The 20,399-nt window shown below is 44.1% G+C and overlaps 1 protein-coding gene across 2 annotated transcripts in view; it reads right to left on the bottom strand.

The window, feature by feature from the left end:
* Positions 1 to 10,562, bottom strand: part of LOC130927970 (protein phosphatase 3 catalytic subunit alpha) — a 105,289-nt gene extending 94,727 nt beyond the window's left edge. For both annotated transcript variants that reach the window (XM_057854124.1, XM_057854126.1), the window contains exon 1: positions 10,236 to 10,562. In XM_057854124.1, the coding sequence (XP_057710107.1) occupies positions 10,236 to 10,296 (61 nt within the window). In that variant the 5' untranslated portion in view covers positions 10,297 to 10,562. The remainder of the gene's footprint in view (positions 1 to 10,235) is intronic.
* Positions 10,563 to 20,399: the final 9,837 nt, after the last annotated feature.

Below are 20,399 nucleotides of genomic sequence, written 5' to 3'. Positions count from 1 at the left end.
ATGAATTTTGATTGTGATTTACATCTGTAGCACTGCAATGCATGCCAGGAGGCATGTTGGATGATAACAGTGTTGACAGTAGGTGGCAGTAGAGGTTGACTGTCTCCCCCAAGGGAATAGTGATGGCCAAATGAAGCTTCTTGCAGCCAATTGGTTCAAAGCTTCATGGTGGTTCATTTGGTCTGATGACAGTATGATATTGCTGACAAATAAAGTGTTATCAGTTATTATCTTTTGCTGTGAATATCCAATAATTCAGTGCGGCTTATATCTGAACAAATGCAGTTTTCGTGTCAAATTTGGTGGATTGCGTCTTAATAGTCAGGTGCGCCTTATAGTCCGAAAAGTACGGTCTTCCAATAATCAAATAATTGGATAAGGAACATAAAAAATTAAAATACCTGTTAAAATACCTGAGTTGAGCCTTAAACAGTATTAAAAAAATAAATAAATAAATGAGGGTCTAAGTACAACAAAAGAACAATTGGCTAGTGTAAATGCTATAAAATGCTAATTTTGTTTTGTTTTTTTTGCTCTGAACAAATGCTTTAAACACATATTCCCACAAAAAATGGCTAAATGTACCTATTTAAATTATGAATGCATAAAAAAAAATTTTTTTTAAAAACTAGCTCAAACAAAAACTTGGCTTATGTTGGTCTTAACAGGAAGCATCTGGATTCAGCCATTCAGCCAATTAATTGTTGCAGCACTACTAAATACAGTCCATTACAACAACATTTATCGTAGCGCTAGCTGCTATGGTGCTTAGCAGTCCCGAGTCGGGCTACAGCTATCGATTATTTTAGCAGTCGATTATTCATAGAACTAGTTAGTTCAAATAATCGGGTCATCGAATAAGGAACATAAAAAAAATTAAAATACCTGAGGTGAGCCTCAAACTGTATTAAAAAAATGAATGAATAAGGAGTACAACAAGTACAACAAAACAACAATTGGCGAACTTACAGAGCAAAAGTCAGCTAGCTTAAATGCTAATGTTTTTTTTTTTTTTTTTTTTACAATGCTCTTCACAAATGGTTCAAACACATATTCCTGCAAGGAAAAACGGCTAAATATACCTATAAACTAAATTACAAATGCATAAAAAAACATTAGCGCAATTAAAAATTTGCCTTATGTTGGACTTAACAGGGAGCAGCTGGATTTAGCCATGTGAAATGAGTTATATTCACTGTTGCCACTAGAGGGCAATGTATCCACCGAAAAAAAACAAACAAAAAAAACTAAATGCAAACACTTTCAAAACAAACCACTACAATGCCACTCTAATGAAATGAACAATCGAAGCAGCAAAATTTGATTCGAAGCTTTTTTTCCTAATCGAATTACTTGAGTTAATCGATTAATTGTTGCAGCACTACTGAAGTAGTACAGTCTATTACAACAATATTCAACAATTCATTCATCGTAGCGCTAGCTGTTATGGTGCTTAGGAGTCCAGAGTAGGGCTGAAGCTATCGATTATTTTAGTAGTCGATTATTCGATGAACTTGTTAGTTCAAATAATCGAGTAATCGGATAAGGAACAATACCTGAGCTGAGCCTCAACCGGAATAAATAAATAAATAAATAAGGATCTAAGTACAACAAAAGACCAATTGGTTAACTTACATAGCAAAAGTCTGCTAGCTTAAATGCTATAAAATATTAACTTTTTTAACAAATGGCTTTGGCTAACAAATGGTTCAAACAAATATTCCCTCAAAAAAAAAAAAAAAAAAAAAACGCAAAATATACCTATAAACTAAATTAAAAATGCATAAAAAAACATATTAGCTCAAACAAAAACTTAGCTTATGTTGGTCTTAACAGGGAGCAGCTGGATTCAGCCATGTGAAATGAGTTATATTCACTGTTGCTACTGGAGGGCAGTGTATCCACCCAAATCAATAAAACTAAATCAAAAACACTTTCAAAACAAACCATTACAACCCCACTTTCATTAAACGAATACTCAAAGCAGCATCATTGCAGCACTAGTCCAAAGTGTACCCCGCCTCTCAGAAAAAGTCAACTGGGATCAGTTCCAGCACCCCCGCGAACCTAATGAGTAACTCGACGTATCCACACTTCCCAGAATGTAGAGAATACATGCCTGGCAGTATTGTTGCATGTTCAAGAACCCATTAGCTCGGAGTGCTAGCCTTTCCTCCCTACTGACATGCTAATATTGTCGCCCGTCCAACTGTTTTTTTGTGAAGCGCTAATGCTCACAAAAGGGGAGGCGTTGATGTCCCGCGGCCATGAGATGAAAGCCGAGTGTTGACTTTTGATGAGAGCACTATCAAAAATGGGCACAATGGCGCACATTCAAACTTCAGCTTGTCATTCCTAAAGTTGTTGCTGCTCCTTCACATCCATTTGTTAACGTGAATTAGCAGGCGTAATGCACAGAGTCAGATTACAACCTCCGGGCAGAGCCGCCTTTATCCCCCTATATGGAGCTTAATCTGACCAAATCCATCGCTTTGCCGTGCCCTAAATCCACAACAGAGCCTAATTCCTCCTTAATCTAATGAGTGGCAAAGGTTGGAAGAGGATGCACCTCCACAACCGTGACGCAAAAGACGCGCCAAGGGAACTGCAAGGGGAAGATCAGACAAACAGGCTCAAAATGTGAATAAGAGATGTCATCGTTGAAATAATTGATCAGCATTTGAAAGGGTTTTTTTGCATCTAATTAACTCATTTGTTCCCAAAAATGTATAAATACTTTCTATTTTTAATTGTTTCAGTGTCCCAAAGACGTATTTACGTTTGTTTTTTTTTTTCCACAAGAGAAATCTCTAGGTTCTGATGCAACTTCGCTCCAAAGCACAATTCTGAAAATCCATTTTAAAGCAATAAAACTGGCCACTGGAGGGCAGTCGCGCATTTGGTAAGACCCGCAACCCGATTCAACGGGCTGCACAGCTGGGGCCAGAGCCGGCCCAGCCTATACGCAGACTACGCAGCTGCTTAGGGCCCCTGACCACTTGGGGGGCCCCCCCAATTTGGCAATTGTTTAATTTATATTAGGGCTGCAGCTATCGAATATTTTAATAGTCTATTAATCGATGGACTAGTTAGTTCGAATAATCGAGTAATCGGATAAGGAACATGAAAAATTAAAACACCTGAGCTGAGCCTCAAACGATATATATATATTTTTAAATGAGGATATGTGTACAACAAAAGAACAATTGGCTAACTTGGATAGAAAAAGTCTGCTAGCTTAAATGCTATAAAATGCTAAAGTTTTTTTTTTTTTTTTTTTACAATGCTCTTAACAAGTGGTTCAGACACATATTCCCACAAAAAACAGCTAAACAATTTAAACTAAAACTACTAACAAACTAAATTAAGAATGCATTAAAAAAACATTCACTCAAACAAAAACTTAGCTTATGTTGGTCTTAACAGGGAGCAGCTGGATTCAGCCATGTGAAAAGAGGCAAACCAGAGGGCATTGTATCCACCCTCATCAGTAAAGTTAAATGCTAACACTTTTAAAATCAACCATTACAATGCCATTTTAATTAAACGAATACTCGAAGCAACAAAATTTAGTACGAGTATTTTTTTCTAATCGAATACTGGAGTTAATCGATTAATCGTTGCAGCACTAATTTATATTCTATTTAGTTTACTACAGTTTGCTTTATTTGACTTTTGTGAGTTTTGATACTTGATTACAAACTTAAAAAAATAAAAGTCCTTCCTTAACTTCTTTATTTCCTCTTTTAGAAAAAGGTTTGGAGCTATCTACTGTAAGTTCTGACAATCATTTGGGGTGAGACGTTTGAAGTATGTAGTGCAAGAAAATCTGATTAACATACAAAATATGGACATATGGGTTGGATTGCATGTATGGGTTAAGTACACTGTGACGAAATGGTGGGCCAAAAATATGGTCCCCTTTGCATTATTTTGCTTAGGGCCCCCAAATGGCCTGGGCCGGGTTTGGCTGGGGCGCCGGCGGAAGACGACCAAGTGCGACGACCAGGCACATCCAGGATGCCAGGCGGCGGACCACCGAGCACAACAACCAGGAGGACGCCCGGGATGCCAGGCGTGGACGACCGAGCAGAACTACTGGGACCACCAGTGCAGTGGGAGATGCCGTTGAGTCCGTGTTGCTCGTCAAGCAGAGCCCCGCCACCGTGCTCGACCGCTCGCGTCCCCTGCTACTCAGCCGGAAACGCGCACGGCCAAACCAGTTCCCCCCCAGGAACACTACATGCCCCATACAAGTTCCCCAGGCGAACTCTGCCATGAGGCAGTGGTCACCACAAAAGAAACACTCAAAAAAATCCATCTTGATGAGTCAGGCGCCAATAAGGGAAAAGTTTACCCATGCTGCCGCGGCCACAACAGTGTCATCTCTCAGTTCAATAGTTATGTGTAAATAAATTGTTACTTTGCTATCAAAAGCTCTATTTGTCTTGTTGTTTATGTTATTTTATAGAAGGAACACATTATTCAGATGTTTGGGATGTCACAAATGCAAAAAATAGCTGTGTTAAAGTCAAAGTTATGTTTGAAATGTACGCTTTTACAAAAAGGTCAATTTCTGTTTTTTCATCAAAAATTGGAAAATTGCTCAAACTAAGCTATTTTCTAATGCTGATTTCTAAAGAATGGAAAAAGATATGAACAAAGTTTTTTTCCTGCTGAAAGAAGAGAGTCTCATCTTATTTTGGTGGGTTCCGTGTTTATATAGCAATAGAACAGTTTTCTGTGGGCCTTGCAAAATCAGTCAAAATCCAGTAAAACGGCCGGGAGCGAAGGGGATTGCACCGGTGAAAATAGCTGGGAGTGAATGAGTTAAGCATTTCTTCAGGTTTTGAAAGAGCAACCAAAATCCTCAAAAACGGCTAACATGCCGAGGTTGTCTTTTTGACAAATACATCCAGTGTAATCCAATTCCAACTATAAATCAACCTTTGAAATCTATTTTGAAGCAAATAAAGACCCAATCCAGATATGCACGAGGTGGTAGACACACAAGTAGAGGCATACGCTGATGATAAGGATCAAATACGTGGCTCTTGTTCACGTTCTGGGCTAAAAATGACTCCGGTTGGCTGCCGGTTTACACTTGCGCACATGCATGTCCGCGCACGCGCCAGGTGGCCTCCCAGCAAAAGTCAAATTGTCGCATGCGATCCATCTCCACTCACGGTGACGAGGAGCCCGCTGCCCCGCCGGGGACTTGGAAGGCTGGCGCCTTCACAGAAAAACACCATCACTGTCATTTGGAGCGTGGCACCTTAACACACCGACTTGTGCCGCTAGCTAAAATTTGAGCTACGGCTAGATGACTTCAGATACAAAAAAGAAGGGCACTTTGTGGCATTTAGTGTTAAAATATCAATAACGTATTTAAAATATTTACATAAGATAAAATGAGTCCAGCACCTACAACTACTGCTAACGGCTAACATGCTAACAAACAACTATAGCAACTGAAGTAAACTCAGTAGACAGAAGAGAAGAACAAATATATTATTCCACACCTATGAACATAGTGGTGCTATCGTTAGCTAATTACTGTAATTTTCGCGCTATAAGGCGCACCTGACTATAAGCCGCCACCCACCAAATTTGACACAAAAACGACATTTGTTCAGCGATAAGCCGCACTGGACTATAAGCCGCAGCTGTCCTCACTGTATTATGGGATATTTACACCAAAAAATATTAACCGATAACATTTTATTTGACGGCGGCATCATACGACTGTCATAAGATCAAATGAACCACCACGAAGCTTTGAACCAATTAGCTGCAAAGCTTCATTGCTTCAAGAAGCTTCATTTGGCCATACTGCTCCCAGCACTGTTGTTGTCCAACATGCCAGGACCCACAGCAGCCCTTGAGGACCGGTTTGGAGACCCCTGGGCTGGACTATCGACTTGTTTGACAGAAGCAAACTCAGACATGGCTAAAGAATAGCTGCGCTCTGGTTTGGCCCAAATAAGCCTGTAAGTTGTTTCAGCTAATATCCATGTGTGTATGCATTTGTAATGTAATTTTGATCGATTTGCTATGAGAATTGTAAATATGTTAGCGTTCATAACATTTAAGCTAGCGAACGTTTGTTAGGCAAATTAGGCTAATTTGAAAATGAGACAATAATGAGCTAAACACGTCTTGCTAGACTCAAACATAGCGCAATGAATGCCTGTTTTCTAGAGATGCGACCGAAACCCCAAACTTTTTAACTGTAGTGTATCATATGGGATTTTTCATTATGTACAATCCGGTTGAAAAGTTTGGGATCAAAGCGACCCCAAACCTTTGAACGGTAGTGTATTTACAGTACGGTACAGTAGTGTATTCGTGTATTTAGGCTGTAAGTTGTTTCAGCTAATATGTTTGTGTATGCATTTGTAAATAAGTTTAGATCAACAGTTTGTGGAGTTGCGTGTGAGCGATTTGCTATGAGAATTGTAAATATGTTAGCATTCATAGCATTTAAGCTAGTGAACGTTTGTTAGGCAAATTAGGCTATTTAATCACGAGACAATAACGAGCTAAAAGCGCCTTGCGAGACTAGAACATAGCGCGATGAATGCCTGTTTTCTAGAGATGTGACAGAATTCCTTTAGCTAAAAGTAGCTAAAACTGCATTTTTTGGTTTTCAGCCAACATGTCCGCGGTTTGGAAGTATTTACATCTGGCAGTAAGTTGTTTCAGCTAATATATGTTTATGTATGCATTTGTAATTAAGCTTACAGCTACAGTTTGTGGAGTTACATGTGAGTGATTTGCTATGAAAATTTTAAATATGTAAGCGTTAGTAGCATTTAAGCTAGCGGACTTTGTTAGGCAAATTAGGCTAATTTAATAAGGAGGCAACAACGAGCTAAACGCATCTTGCGAGACTAAGACATAGCACGATGAATGCCTGTTTTCTAGTGATGTGACGGAATTTCTTTGGCCAAAAGTAGCTAAAACTGCATTTTCAGTTTTCAGTTAAAAGACTGCAAGTTTACCCCCTAATAGTGTGAAGAACCGTAGTCTCAAGAAACAGAAGCAACACTACCGGCTCACAGCCAACATGTCCGCGGTTTGGAAGTATTTACATCAGGCTGTAAGTTGTTTCAGCTAATATATGTTTATGTATGCATTTGTAATCAAGTTTACAGCTAGTTTGTGTAGTTACGTCTGAGTGATTTGCTATAAAATTGTAAATATGTTAGCATTTGTAGCATTTAAGCTAGCGAACGTTTGTTTGGCAAATTAGGCTAATTTAGTAATGATAATAACGAGCTAAACGCGTTTTGCGAGACTAAAACATAGCACGATGAATGCCTGTTTTTGTAGAAATTTGATGGAAAACCTTCGGTCGAAAGTAGCTAAAACTGCATTTTCAAACGAGTTCCATCCCTATGCTGGCGACATAAACCGAATTCCCGCGGAAATCGGAATTAACCCTTGAAGTAGCTCAAAATAGCTATCCAAAGACTCCAAAAGTATTGTATTTAGTTTAATGATGGATGGATGGATGGATGGATGGATGGATGGATGGATGGATGGATGGATGGATGGATGGATGGATGGATGGATGGATGGATGGATGGATGGACGGACGGATGGATGGATGGATGGATGCCCTCTGGTGGCAGAGTTGGGTCTGGCTGGACTGTCGCCTTATATGACTGATGGATGAATAAAAGACAGCTGCTGTAGGTTGTTTCAGCTAATATATGTTTGTGTATGCATTTGTAATTAAGTTTACAGCTACAGTTTGTGGACTTACGTGAGAGAGATGTGCTAAGAGAATTGTAAATAGCATTCGTAGCAATTAAGCTAGCGGACGTTTGTTAGGCAAATTAGGCTAATTTACTCATTTTAAATACCTCTTGTGATCAACAGATCTTTAGCAACTCCATTAACATGGAAGGGATGCAACCAAGCAGTGAACAGATGATGCAAAAAGCTCCTTATTGCATTCTCAGTCACGAGGCTATCGAGCGGTGCCAATGCACCGAAAAAAGTTGGATGCGAAGCTCGTAACGGGACCAAATGGGCGGCGGACAAACAAGTGACTTCACACCTTTTTAGCCTCGAGGACCTTTGTAAAGCTGCTTTGTACACACAACACAAAGCAGCCGCGTTGTCAAAACACACACTCGTGGTGCCAGAGTAGTTCTGCTTCACTGGTATTTTATATATATATATATATATATATATATATATATATATATATTAGATTAGAATCAAGATTTGATCAAAATTAAGGCAGAAAACAAACACGTGACAACGCACGGAAGGGTCTCGTTTAAGCATCCTGAATATATTGTTCAATCTCTTCAAAAGCCATACTTGTCATATCTATTTTTAATTAGCCTTCAAGTTGTGGGAGACTGTCTGGGGGTGATCTTTTGAAAAATTCAAAAGCAACTGAGACATGATGCATCTGTCTTTTAATGCTCGGCGATAGAAGAATTTTGGCCGGTTTTGCAAGAATTCAAAGGTTCTTTGATGATCTTGAGATTTAGTTGTCTGCAGTCTGGCGATCCAACTCTAAATTGAATTAGTGGGGTGTTCAGATAGGACTTCAATCATAAAATTCACGAATTATTGACGCTAACGTGCTCATGTTTGTTTCCCCTGAGAATGGGAGGTTTCCACCACACGGCAGCAGTTACGAGTACAGTTATTTTACTGTATGTCTGCATTTGTACCTTCAAGGTTTTGCATTGTTCATACGGGTGCGCCGATCACGTATTTTTGCAGCCAAGTCCGAAGGACCTGATTTTAAGAAATCTGCCGATAATGAGTGCCCATCCAATACCAAATTAAAAAATATATATATTTGAACAAAAATTCCAGACGTGTTACAATACTGTGCCATTTACTAGACGTTAGACGTTATACCTATTCACGACGCTAGATGGCGCCAGATATCACTGAAGCGATGTTCTGTCATGACAGATCTCAGCTACTCTGAAGTTTAACCAGTTGGCATTATTTTATTGCAATATTTTTCCTTATTCTGATTTGTTTCAAGACTACAGTTACAGTTAGACCTCACTTTGATGGCTAATGCAGTTATTGCAATTTTGTTGTTTTATCACAATAGATTGGTTTACTTACATTTCAAAAACCAGAAGCCATTCATTTACGAATGTGCACTTTAGTTTACATATTTAAATGTTCACGCTTTTTCTCACAAATATATTGTTATAATCATTTGTTTCAGATGTACTATAATTATTTTCTGCATAAAAATTAATTTGGTGTTCAAAAAGTATTTTCTCAAACTTGAGTCTTGAAAAAGAGGGGCTCGTCTTTTAATCAGGGACATCATATATTCGGGCCAATACGGTATAAATCTACAGTGCAGGAATTGAAAACACATCACAAAATAACCGGAATTAACCTGCTTGGCTTTATTTCCAGGGCAGAATTGCACTGGAATTGTGCAAAATGGCTTCAAAATCCGACAAAAAAATAATTGTTACGCAGTTGCCACGGGAACCAACAGGTTCCCATTGATTAAAATACTTTTTCCAAGCGATTGTTACTGAAAGAAATAGCCTCGTATGAATCCAAATCGCTAAAATCCACATAGTACTAGAACTCTGAAATCCCCTAAAATGCACCTTATCATATTCAGAGCGTGTGTGTACAGGTATCAATAAAGTAAAGGACGTCACATACAAAAACAGTACAGAAATGGGGCGGGTACGGCGTGTATGGGGGGGGGGGGGGTAATCCTTGTCAGCATGAGAGGAAAACTCGCATGCAACTGGCTGCATTGCTTCGATTGGGATCTTTAACGCGTTCTTCTGCGAGATTGCAAAGGTGGAATGTCAGACGTCCAAGGCAGAGTAAGGCAGACGACAGGAATAGTGTGAAAAAATCCCGCCCCCCATAGACAATTTTTTTCTCAAGCAATGGTGGGGGGCGAAAAGAAACCCGAGTAAAAAACTATGCTTTATGGTACATGCAAAATGCGTCCTCAGATTGAAGGCAACGCTTGTGCACAATGTGTCATACGTGCGTGCGGGCTGCAATGGTGGCTGCTGGAAGGGAAAAAAGGTATTATACGGAGCTCAATTGGGTCTACACATCGGAGCAAGCCTCACTTCCTCGTACGGATCTGCTGTCACCGTTCGGCTAACACCCTTCTTTTTCCTCCGCGACCAGCCAACCGACTGCGAATTCGGCTAGAATTAAAAATAATCATAAATAAATAGGAAAACAGAGCTACTCACATTTCACCACCCTGTCCGTCGTGGATAACTTGGGCTCGTCATTCGGCTTGTTTTCGGACATTTCCAGTGTGAAAGTATATTGATCTCGAGCAGAAAGTAGGCGGAAAACGCTTTGACGGCGTCGCTCTCGCCGGATAACTCTCTCGGTGGATCGCGCCGAGGAAGGAAAGACAGCGCCGGGGTCTCAGTCGCTCCTGTCAGCGGCCAAAAATACAGCGACGAGGTTTACGGGTTTACGGTTTCACTGCTCCGGCTGCGAGGTCTGATTTACTGTTACTCCGCTTACAGTTGCCTCAACGCAACGCGGAGAGAGAGAGCGAGAGAGAAAGCACGCAAACGTGCTGGTTCGGTGAACCAACCCACTCAGAAAATGAACCGCTCCTATTGGTCCACAGCGTCCTGTACCACGCCTGTATATTGCTTTTATATAAGATAATTAGATGGAGCTTTGCAAGGCGAACCCCCATATAGCAGTGGCATCGTTCGGCATATTTTAGGAGGGCTTCAGCCGATGCATCAGTCGATGCCATTGACAGCCATGCACGTCCATGCCATTGACGGCCATGTAGGTCCAAATTTCACATTCATTTTCAATGGCAGAAAACCTGTGTTGTGATTTTTGCCCCCCAAAATTACCATTACAACCTATTGACGTTCAGATGGCACCCATGCAAGTCGATGCCATTGCCGCCCATGCAACAGGACGTGTCCCCGAAATGTCCCCAAATGAACAGGAAGTGTCCAGACATCAATGGAACGTGTCCCCGAAATGTTGTCAAATCGACAGAAAGTGACCTGATGTTAACAGGAAGTGTTCTCCCAAATGTCCAAAAATCAACATGAAATGACCTGATATCAACAGGACGTGTCACTGGAATGTCCCCAAATAAACAGTAAAGGACCTGATATCAACAGGACGTGTCCCCGAAATGTCCCCAAATCGACAGGAAGTGTCCTTATATCGACAGAAAGTGACCTGATATTAACAGGAAGTGTTCTCCCAAATGTCCAAAAATCAACATGAAATGACCCGATATCAACAGGACGTGTCCCCGGAATGTCCCCAAATAAACAGTAAATGACCTGATATCAGAAACGACCCGATATCAACAGGACGTGTCCCCGGAATGTCCCCAAATAAACAGTAAATGACCTGATATCAACAGGACGTGTCCCCGAAATGTCCCCAAATCAACAGGAAGTGTCCTGATATCAACAGGACGTGTCCTCGAAATGTCCCCAAATCAACATAAAATGACCTGATATCAACAGGACGTGTCCCCGGAATGTCCCCAAATTAACAGGAAATGACCTGATATCAACAGGACGTGTCCCCGAAATGTCCCCAAATCAACAGGAAATAACCTGATATCAACAGGACGTGTCCCTGAAATGTCCCCAATTTAACAGGATGTGTCCCTGAAATGTCCCCAAATCAACAGGATGTAACCCGATACAAACAGGACATGTCCCCAAAATGTCCCCAAATCGACAGAATGTGTCCTGACATCGAAATGACGTGTCCCCGAAGTGTCGTCAAATCGACAAAAAGTGACCTGATATTTACAGGAAGTGTCCCCCAAATGTCCACAAATCAACAGGAAGTGTCCTGATATCAACAAGACGTGTCCCCGAGATGTCCTCAAATCAACAGGATGTCGCCTGATATCAACAGGACATGTCCCCGAAATGTGACCAAATCAAAAAGTGACCCGATATCAACAGGAGGTGTCCCTGAAATGTCCTCAAATCAACAAGAAGTGACCTGGTATCAACAGGAAGTGTCCCCCAATCGACAAAAAGGGACCTGATATCAATAGGACGTATCCCTAAAATGTCAACACATCAACAGAATGTGATCCGATATCAACAGAACGTGTCCCCGAAATGTCCCCAAATCAACAGAATGTGACCTGATATCAACAGAACGTGTCCCCAAAATGTCCCCAAATCAACAAGAAGTATCAACAGGACGTGTCTCTGAAATGTCCAAAAATCAACAAGAAGTATCAACAGGACGTGTCCCCAAAATGTCCCCAAATTAACAAGAAGTTTCAAAAGGAAGTGTCCTGATATCAACAGGACGTGTCTTCGAGATGTCCTCAAATCAACAGGATGTCGCCTGATATCAACAGGACATGTCCCCGAAATGTGACCAAATCATAAAGGGACCTGGTATCAACAGGAAGTGTCCCTCAATCGACAAAAAGGGGCCTGATATCAACAGGATGTATCCCTAAAATGTCACCACTTCAACAGGAGGTGACCTGATAAAAAATGGATATGTCCCTGAAATGTCCCCAAATCAACAGGAAATAACCCAATATTAACAGGACATGTCCCCAAAATGTCCTCAAATCAACAGGATGTGACCTGATATCACCAGGACGTGTCCCCGAAATGTCCCTAAATCAACAGAATGTGACCTGATATCAACAGGACGTGTCCCTGAAATTTCCCCAAATCAACAAGAAGTACCAACAGGACGTGTCTCTGAAATGTCCGCAAATCAACAAGAAGCATCAACAGGACATGTCCCCGAAATGTCCTAAAATCAACAGGATGTGACCTGATATCAATAGGACGTGTCCCCGAAATGTCCCCAAATCAACAGAATATGATCTGATATCAACAGAACGTGTCCCTAAAATTTCCCTAAATCAACAAGAAGTATCAACAGGACGTGTCTCAGAAATGTCAAAAAATCAACAAGAAGTATCAACAGAACATGTCCCCAAAATTTCCTTAAATCAACAAGAAGTATCAACAGGACGTGTCTCTGAAATGTAAAAAAATCAACAAGAAGTATCAACAGGACGTGTCCCCGAAATGTCCCCAAATCAACAGAAAGTGACCCGATATAAACAGGACCTGTTATAAATGGCTAAAGTTCACATGCTAGTGTATCAATGTTACATTTCGACAGTCACTTTTAACATGCAATTTGAATCAGTCGGTCACCCATTCCGCACGGTGAATGACTTAGAGAAATTAGCCAATTGGCCGTACCCAAACCTTTGCTTCTAATTGATCGGCTGCGCGACTTGGAAAGACTGCCGGTAATTCAATCTGCATTGTTTATGTGCACCCCTTGGAAATGAAGAGACTGCAGATTCCAGCCACTTGATTTGATTAGCCATCTTCTGCTGAAGGGACAAATGCTGGGCAATCCTTTAAAGCCGTCCGTCCAACCGTCCGTCCGTCCATCCGTATGCAATGACGTGGACCGCTTGCGACACGTTCTATTATTTCCTGGCTCATTGTGCCAAAGATTGATGGCTTCATCAGCTTCTGCCATTGATCCTCAACTCTGCTAAAACAGGACACGGCAATAAGTTCCCATGAGCCCAATAAGTGCCTCCAAGCTCTGTTTAATTGACTTTTCTTAAGGTTGCTAAACATTGCAGCTGTTCAACCCCCAGACAGCTCATTGCTCTTTCACTGCCTTGAAACATTTTCTGGAAAAGTGTGGAATGCTGCCTCTAATAATAAGAGTCAAGCACTATCTGTTACGTGTTCTAGTTAAGGAGTACAGGTGTGCCAACATTTCGCAAATCAAATCATATCGTGAGGTCCCCAAAAAGTCCTACCGATATAATAAAGTGTGTAAAACGACCATTCAAACTTTCTCTCCCGCATCGGCTCATTGAGAATTGTGCCTCTGGAGAAATTTGGACAGTGATGCAGCTGTAGCAAACGTATCTATATCCCCTAGCAACAGTGCTAATTGAGACTGAGAGTACAGATGGAGCGTGGTTTGATCAGACGGAGAGTAGATTTTTTTTTGTTTTTAGGGAGGGCGGGCAGCTCGGCTCGCAAAGCCTCTTGGCAAGAGTCGTGGATGTGGGTGGGGTTTTTATCACTGCAGTTTCATGAGAGGGTTCCCTCCCGTCCGGCCTCCAATTAATCAAGGCGTGATGCATTAGCGATTTGGGGCGTCGGCGGGCGCAGCAGCACTGTCGATAAATCCGAGACGGATCACTCCCCTGCTTCACGCACCGGTTGAATCACTCACGGAACCTGCGTCACATCCGCAAGTAACTGGCGAGCCCTTGGCAGCGTGCTTCTTTGTTAATTAGCTGTGAACGCTCCAGAGGGGGAAACTGAATTATTCAGTTTAGAGCACAACTAGGATATAAATACAGCAACAACAACAAAAAAATACTTCACGATGGTGTCAAACTTAAGGCTAGAGGGACAAATCCAGGACAGCTCAAGTGTGTCTACTAGGGGTTTGACAAGACATCGAAATGGTGAGATATCGTGATACTTTGTAGTCCGAAAAGTTATGGATACACACATACGAAGAATTGATATATTGTTTCAATAGGTGGGTGGGGGTGGGGTTGTTGTATCCAGCGGCCACAGTCCCCTCCAGGGTCGGTTTGGCCGAAGTCGTGTCTCCTCGTACCGGGTACCGGGGAGGTCCTCCCTGGTGTCATACCACGCACCCCTCCTGGTCCGGGGGTTGGGTGGGGGGTTGCGCCTCCGTCCGTTTGGTCTGGTTTAGGCCCTGTCTGCCTCCCCGGGACCGCAGCGGCTGCCGCTGCCCTCCCGTCGGCGGGGTTGTCAGAGGTGCCTCCTGGGGTCCGTGGGGCCTGGGGTGGGGTGGATATCCGCTTGTCTGCGGAGCTCGGTGTGGCACCTGTCCAGGGTGCAGGGTGGGTGCTTGGGCTGCGGGGAGGGGTGGGTGGGTGGATGCAGGCGCACTGGGGGTGGTCTGGGGCGGGGGTTGATTGGGGCCCTGGCGCTTCCCCTGCGGGAACGTCCCTCTTAATTCACGCACTCCTCACTTTGGGCTGTAAATATCTTTCACCCTGGCACCTACATACTCATTCATGCCTCCGGGGAGAGTCGGGACGGGGCTATACAGTCCTGGATCGGCTCGGCTCCCCCTTGATTTTAATGCATCACACACAAAGGTTGTAGGATGGATGGGACCTGTTGGGGGGGTGGAGTGACATCATGCCTCCTCACGGCAGGCCCCGCCATTCCTGCACCTATTATACAACCACACACATCATACTCCACAGGGGAGCTCCAGCAAAGGGCGGTGGGACGGGTGGCTGGGTAGAAATTCCATGCAGCGGTCCCACTGCCCCAAGCCGAGCGCCCCTATTTTAATGCATACACTGCACTACCCTCCCCACACAATCCAATCACGGTGCTGGGTAATGGCTGCTAGTCGGGGACCTGGCAGCCACAGTAATAGGGTGGTAGGTGGGTCCCACACTTTTTCTCTATGCCGTGGCTACCGGGGCGTCGCCTCCCCTCTGCCTGGGCTGCCGGCCACGGGTGTAGGGGGGAGGTCGGGGCTCCGGTCTCGCGTCGCCCCGCAGCAGCTCCTCAGGCATTCTCCTGCTTCCGCCTTCCCCTCTCTTCTCTGCCTGGGAATTCACCCTACGCTCCGGCGCGGGTCACTGGCTGGACGCCGGTGTGTCGGCTGGATGTTGCCTGCTCCGGCGGGGAACCCTGCCCTGCCTTGGGCTTGGTGGGACGCTGGGGGTCCCGTGATGTGCTGTGCCGGTTGGGGGTGTGTGGCTGTGGTTCGTGGGCCGAGTGGGCATGGGGGTTGGTGATGCGTCCCCTCTTCCCATCCCTGAAGGCTGGTTGATGGGGGCGCAAATAGCCCGGGGGACCACCCTGGATCCCTAGGGGATGACGATGGCTTCTTTGCTGGGCTGCAGGAGGAGGGATGGGCTGCGCTGGCTTGCCCGACAATTAATTGACTGGACTGGACGTCAATGGCACTGAAACCAGAGCATTTCTTGTGGGTATTTACAGGTTAGAGTTACTACCTATTCATTTGACAACATTCTTGAGTCACCCCCTTTTCAGTAACCCAAAATCAACAGGAAGTGACCTGTACATGCCCCAAAACTCAACAGAAAGTGACCCATAAATGCCCCAAAAGGTAAAAGACTTGACAGAAAATCAACAGGAAATGACCCGAAATGCCCCGGTAACCCAAAATCAACTGGAAATGACCCGTAAATGTCCCAAATTCAACAGAAAGTTACCCTTAAATGACCCAAAAGGAAAAGTAAGTGACCGAAAATCAACAGGAAACGACTCATTGCCTGGTACTGGCTGCCGCTGAACATTCATTCATTCGCCACCAATGTCCCGCTTCAAACTGATTGGACATCTACACGTGATGAACTCATTACAATATGCAGCAGAAAGTACAGTGTAGGCTTAATTTTCAAGAATTCCATGATTATACTGTATTAAAAAAAAAAAGATGTGATGAGACACTGCTCTCTTGGACATCCTGGATAAATCCCATCATGCTCTGCGTGCAGTTTCCAAGCAACACAGCCAGTCATGGCTGAATTACAATATTCCACTTGTCCCAGTCCTGCCAATGACTTCTTAGCTGCGCTGAATGCATTAGCCAACAGGTGTACTGAGTGTGTGTGTTTGTGTGTGTGTATATATACTGTATATATGCACAAAGCTTATTATGATGGCTGGATGCGGCACTGGAGTGCGCTGAGCTATTATCCGCCTTATGTTTATTAACGAGCAGCACAACTGCTGAATGGCTTTTTCGCAGGTGTCTGAAACAGCAGCCAAGCCACTACGCATCAATTCCAGTCGGTATTAAATGTGGCCGCTATCGCCGGGTACCGTCACTCAGTCTTTTGACGTAGCGGCTCTGCACTTGAAGAGTGGCTTGTGACAAGAGGCGCTTGATGTTGTCATGGGTTACCTCGGTAACCAGAAAACGTATTGTCCTCAATTGACCGTTGGAACTGCAACATTAGCTTTGTAGTGGCTGTGTATTAAAGCTCACGCTCAGTGGCGGAACAAATGTATTGGCTCAGGTCAGGTGCGATAAGTGTAAACGGGCCCCCCGAGTGAACCTACGGCGGGTGGGGATGCTGTTATATTAGTGGTAAAACAATTGTGAACAGGCCCCGAGTGCGATGAGCATAAACGGGACCCCACAAGTGGTTTGTCTGACGGGGTAAGGGTGTGCTACTGGACAATTATTCGCCGGCCCCTCCACATTTTTGCTGGCAAGACAATCGTCCGGTGTGCGTGTGTGTTTGTGTGGTGTCAAGTGGAAATTTTACGACCCACGCCCAACCACGTTTTACCCTCTCTTCGCCCAACTATGCCCGCAAACCAGGCCCCCTAAAGGCCTTGGTGGGGCCGGATGGGGGGTACAGCATATTTTAACATTTAGATACTATATTAAATCTCTGCGTATCATCCTACCTTTCCGTTTGACCCACCCCTCGCCCAACCACGCCCCTTTACACCCACAAACAAGGCCCCCTAAAGGCACGGGTGGGACCGGATGGGGGGGTACAGTATATTTTTACATTTAAACACAATATTGCAGCTCCTTGCATCATCCTACCTTTCCGTTTGACCGACCCCTCGCTCAACCACACCCCCTTTATACCCACAAACCAGGCCCCCTAAAGGCATATGTGGGGCCAGATGGGGTGGAGTACAGTATATTTTAAAATTTGAACACTATATTACAGCACCGCGTATCATCCTACCTTTCCGTTTAACTCTCCCTTCGCCCAACCACGCCCCCTTTTACGCCCACAAACAGGGCCCCCTAAAGGCCTGAGTGGGGCCGGACGTAAGGTTGGAGTATATTTTAACATTTGAATACTATATTATATCTCCACGTATCACTCTATATTTCCGTTTGACCCACACCTCACCCAACCACGCCCCCTTTACAGGCACAAACCAGGCCCCCTAAAGGCCCGGGTGTGGCCAGACCTTTCTATTTGACACTCCCCTCGCCCAACCATGCCCCTTTACGCCCGTAAACCAGGCCCCCTGGAGGCCAGGGTGTGGCTGGACGGAGGGTACAGTATATTTTAACATTTAAACACTGTATTACGGCTCATCCTGACTTCCTGTTTGATAATCCCCTCCCCCAAACAAGCCCCCTTTACGTTCGCAAACCGGGCCCCCTAAAAGCCTTGGTGGGGCCAGATGGGGGGTACAGTATATTTTAACATTTAAACACTATTTTACAGCTCCGCATATCATATTACCTTTCGGTTTGACTCTCCCTTCGCCCAACCACGCCCTCTTTTACGCCCACAAACTGGGCCCCCCAAAGGCCCAGATGGGGAAGATGGTGGTGGTTGTGGTGGGGGGGAGGTTACAGTATATTTTAACATTCAAACACTATATTACGGCTCAACCTGCCTTTCTGTTTGATACTCCCCTCCCCCAACCAAGACCCCTTTACGCCCGCAAAGTGGGGCCCCCGGGGCCGGACGTGGGGGTACGGTATATTTTAACATTTATATACAATATTACATTTCTGTGTATCATAGTACCTTTCTATTTGACACTTCCCTCGCTCAAACATGCCCCCTTTACGTGCGCAAACTGGGCCCCTTAAAGGCCCAGGTAGGGCCGGATGGGGGCACAGTATATTTTAACATTTAAACACTGTATTAGAGCTCCGCGTATCATCATACTTTTCCGTTTGATTCTCCCTGGCCCAACCACGCCCCTTTTACGCCCACAAACCGGGCCTTTAGGGGGCCGGCTGGTGGGGGGGTTATAGTAAATTTTAACATTTGAACATTATATAGCGGCTCATCCTGCCTTTCTGTTTGATACTCCCTTCCCCCAACCACACCCCCTTTACGCGCAAACTGTGCTGCCCCCAGCACCCTCCTAAGCTCCGCCCCCCCCTTTTTTTTTTTTTTTTTTAAAGAAGTTTAGTTTTGACTCCCGAAAACTACACGCGGCTGTTGCCACGTGGGCCGATTTGTCGTATTCAAGCACCTCTGTGCGAGTGAGAGCACACGCTAACATCTTGATAGGAGTGCAGAGTCCGTGTAAATGCCAAGTGGCACTCAGCCATTTTTGTCGCCAGGCGGTGAAATGTTAAATAAGGACAACGTGTGTTTGGACTGCTAATGAACACAAAGGAGCGCAGGGCCGAGGACACCGACGCTGCAGTTGGGGGCAAACTCATTTCGGGTCAAATTGTTGTTATGCCCGCTCGAGGCCTTTCTGACTGTGAATCATAGGGTTGCAAAGCTGTACTGTCATCTTTTTCGCAGGAGTATAAGCTAGCTGCTGTGTGCGCTAATGTGAGTTTAACATAAGGATTAAGACTACTAAACACAATTTTTTGTTTGTGATGCAGTAGACATTAGGAACAAAAGCCACCTTAACTCATTGGCCACCATCGACGGTGCTTTCCAGAAAAGGCGATTTTCTAGTCATCAGTGAAGCGCTAGTTGGTAAATCAACGCAGCCAGCCAACAAGCAGCTCCCTAAATGACACGTTTGCTCTAAAAGGGGAAGATGTCTAATTTCATAATTACACTGATCGCGGCACAACTTGTCACTCAATGTGCTGTTAGCAAATAGGCCTTGCTCGAAGAAGGGAAGATTACTGTTGTTGCGCTACAAAGATAGAATGAGGAAGCGCTCATGCTATTACGTCTGCTCATTCAGGAAGCATCAGGTGCAACCATCTTGCTCAAGGACACTTGGAACCACCCATCAGAATGTAATGGAATCGTCTCCGACTGTTTTCTTTTTGACAAAACATCGTTACGTAGCAAATGACGTGTGCAGATTGAAATAGCTGCCCATCTAAGTCATTCACTGCCATTGGCATTGCTAGACATTAAATCTATTTCAGCTAATATGACTGGCAATGACGGCAGTGGACATCCAATCCAATTTTGTTTGTATACTCAATGTTACGCTCGCAATGGTTCACGGGTCGTTCTGGCAACCATGACCGAGAGTGTTGGTTGCCGTTGTTATGTTCTGTTTTTTTTCTGTTCAATATAGGTGCAGTCTCTTGGGGAAACATAAAAACTCCTCTAGAGCAGTGATGTTTTGGGGCTGTCGTTGGGCAACACGGACTTTACACTCCCTCCACAGATTTTCAATGGGGTTCAGATCTGGAGACTGGCTAGGCCACTCCAGGACCTTGAAATGCCTCTTACGAAGCCACTCCTTTGTGCCGTGGTTGTGTGTTTGGGATCATTGTCATGCTGAAAGACCCAGCCACATTTCATCTTCAATGCCCTTGCTGATGGAAGGAGATTTTCACTCAAAATCTCTCGATACTTGGCCCCATTCATTCTTTCCTTTACACAGATCAGTCGTCCTTGTCCCTTTGCAGAAAAACAGCCCCAAAGCATG

Source organism: Corythoichthys intestinalis, chromosome 13 (genome assembly GCF_030265065.1).
Source record: "Corythoichthys intestinalis isolate RoL2023-P3 chromosome 13, ASM3026506v1, whole genome shotgun sequence".
Taxonomy (NCBI): Eukaryota; Metazoa; Chordata; class Actinopteri; order Syngnathiformes; family Syngnathidae; genus Corythoichthys; species Corythoichthys intestinalis.
The sequence above is the reverse complement of the archived record's forward strand: the minus strand, read 5'-3'. Positions and strand labels throughout refer to the sequence as shown.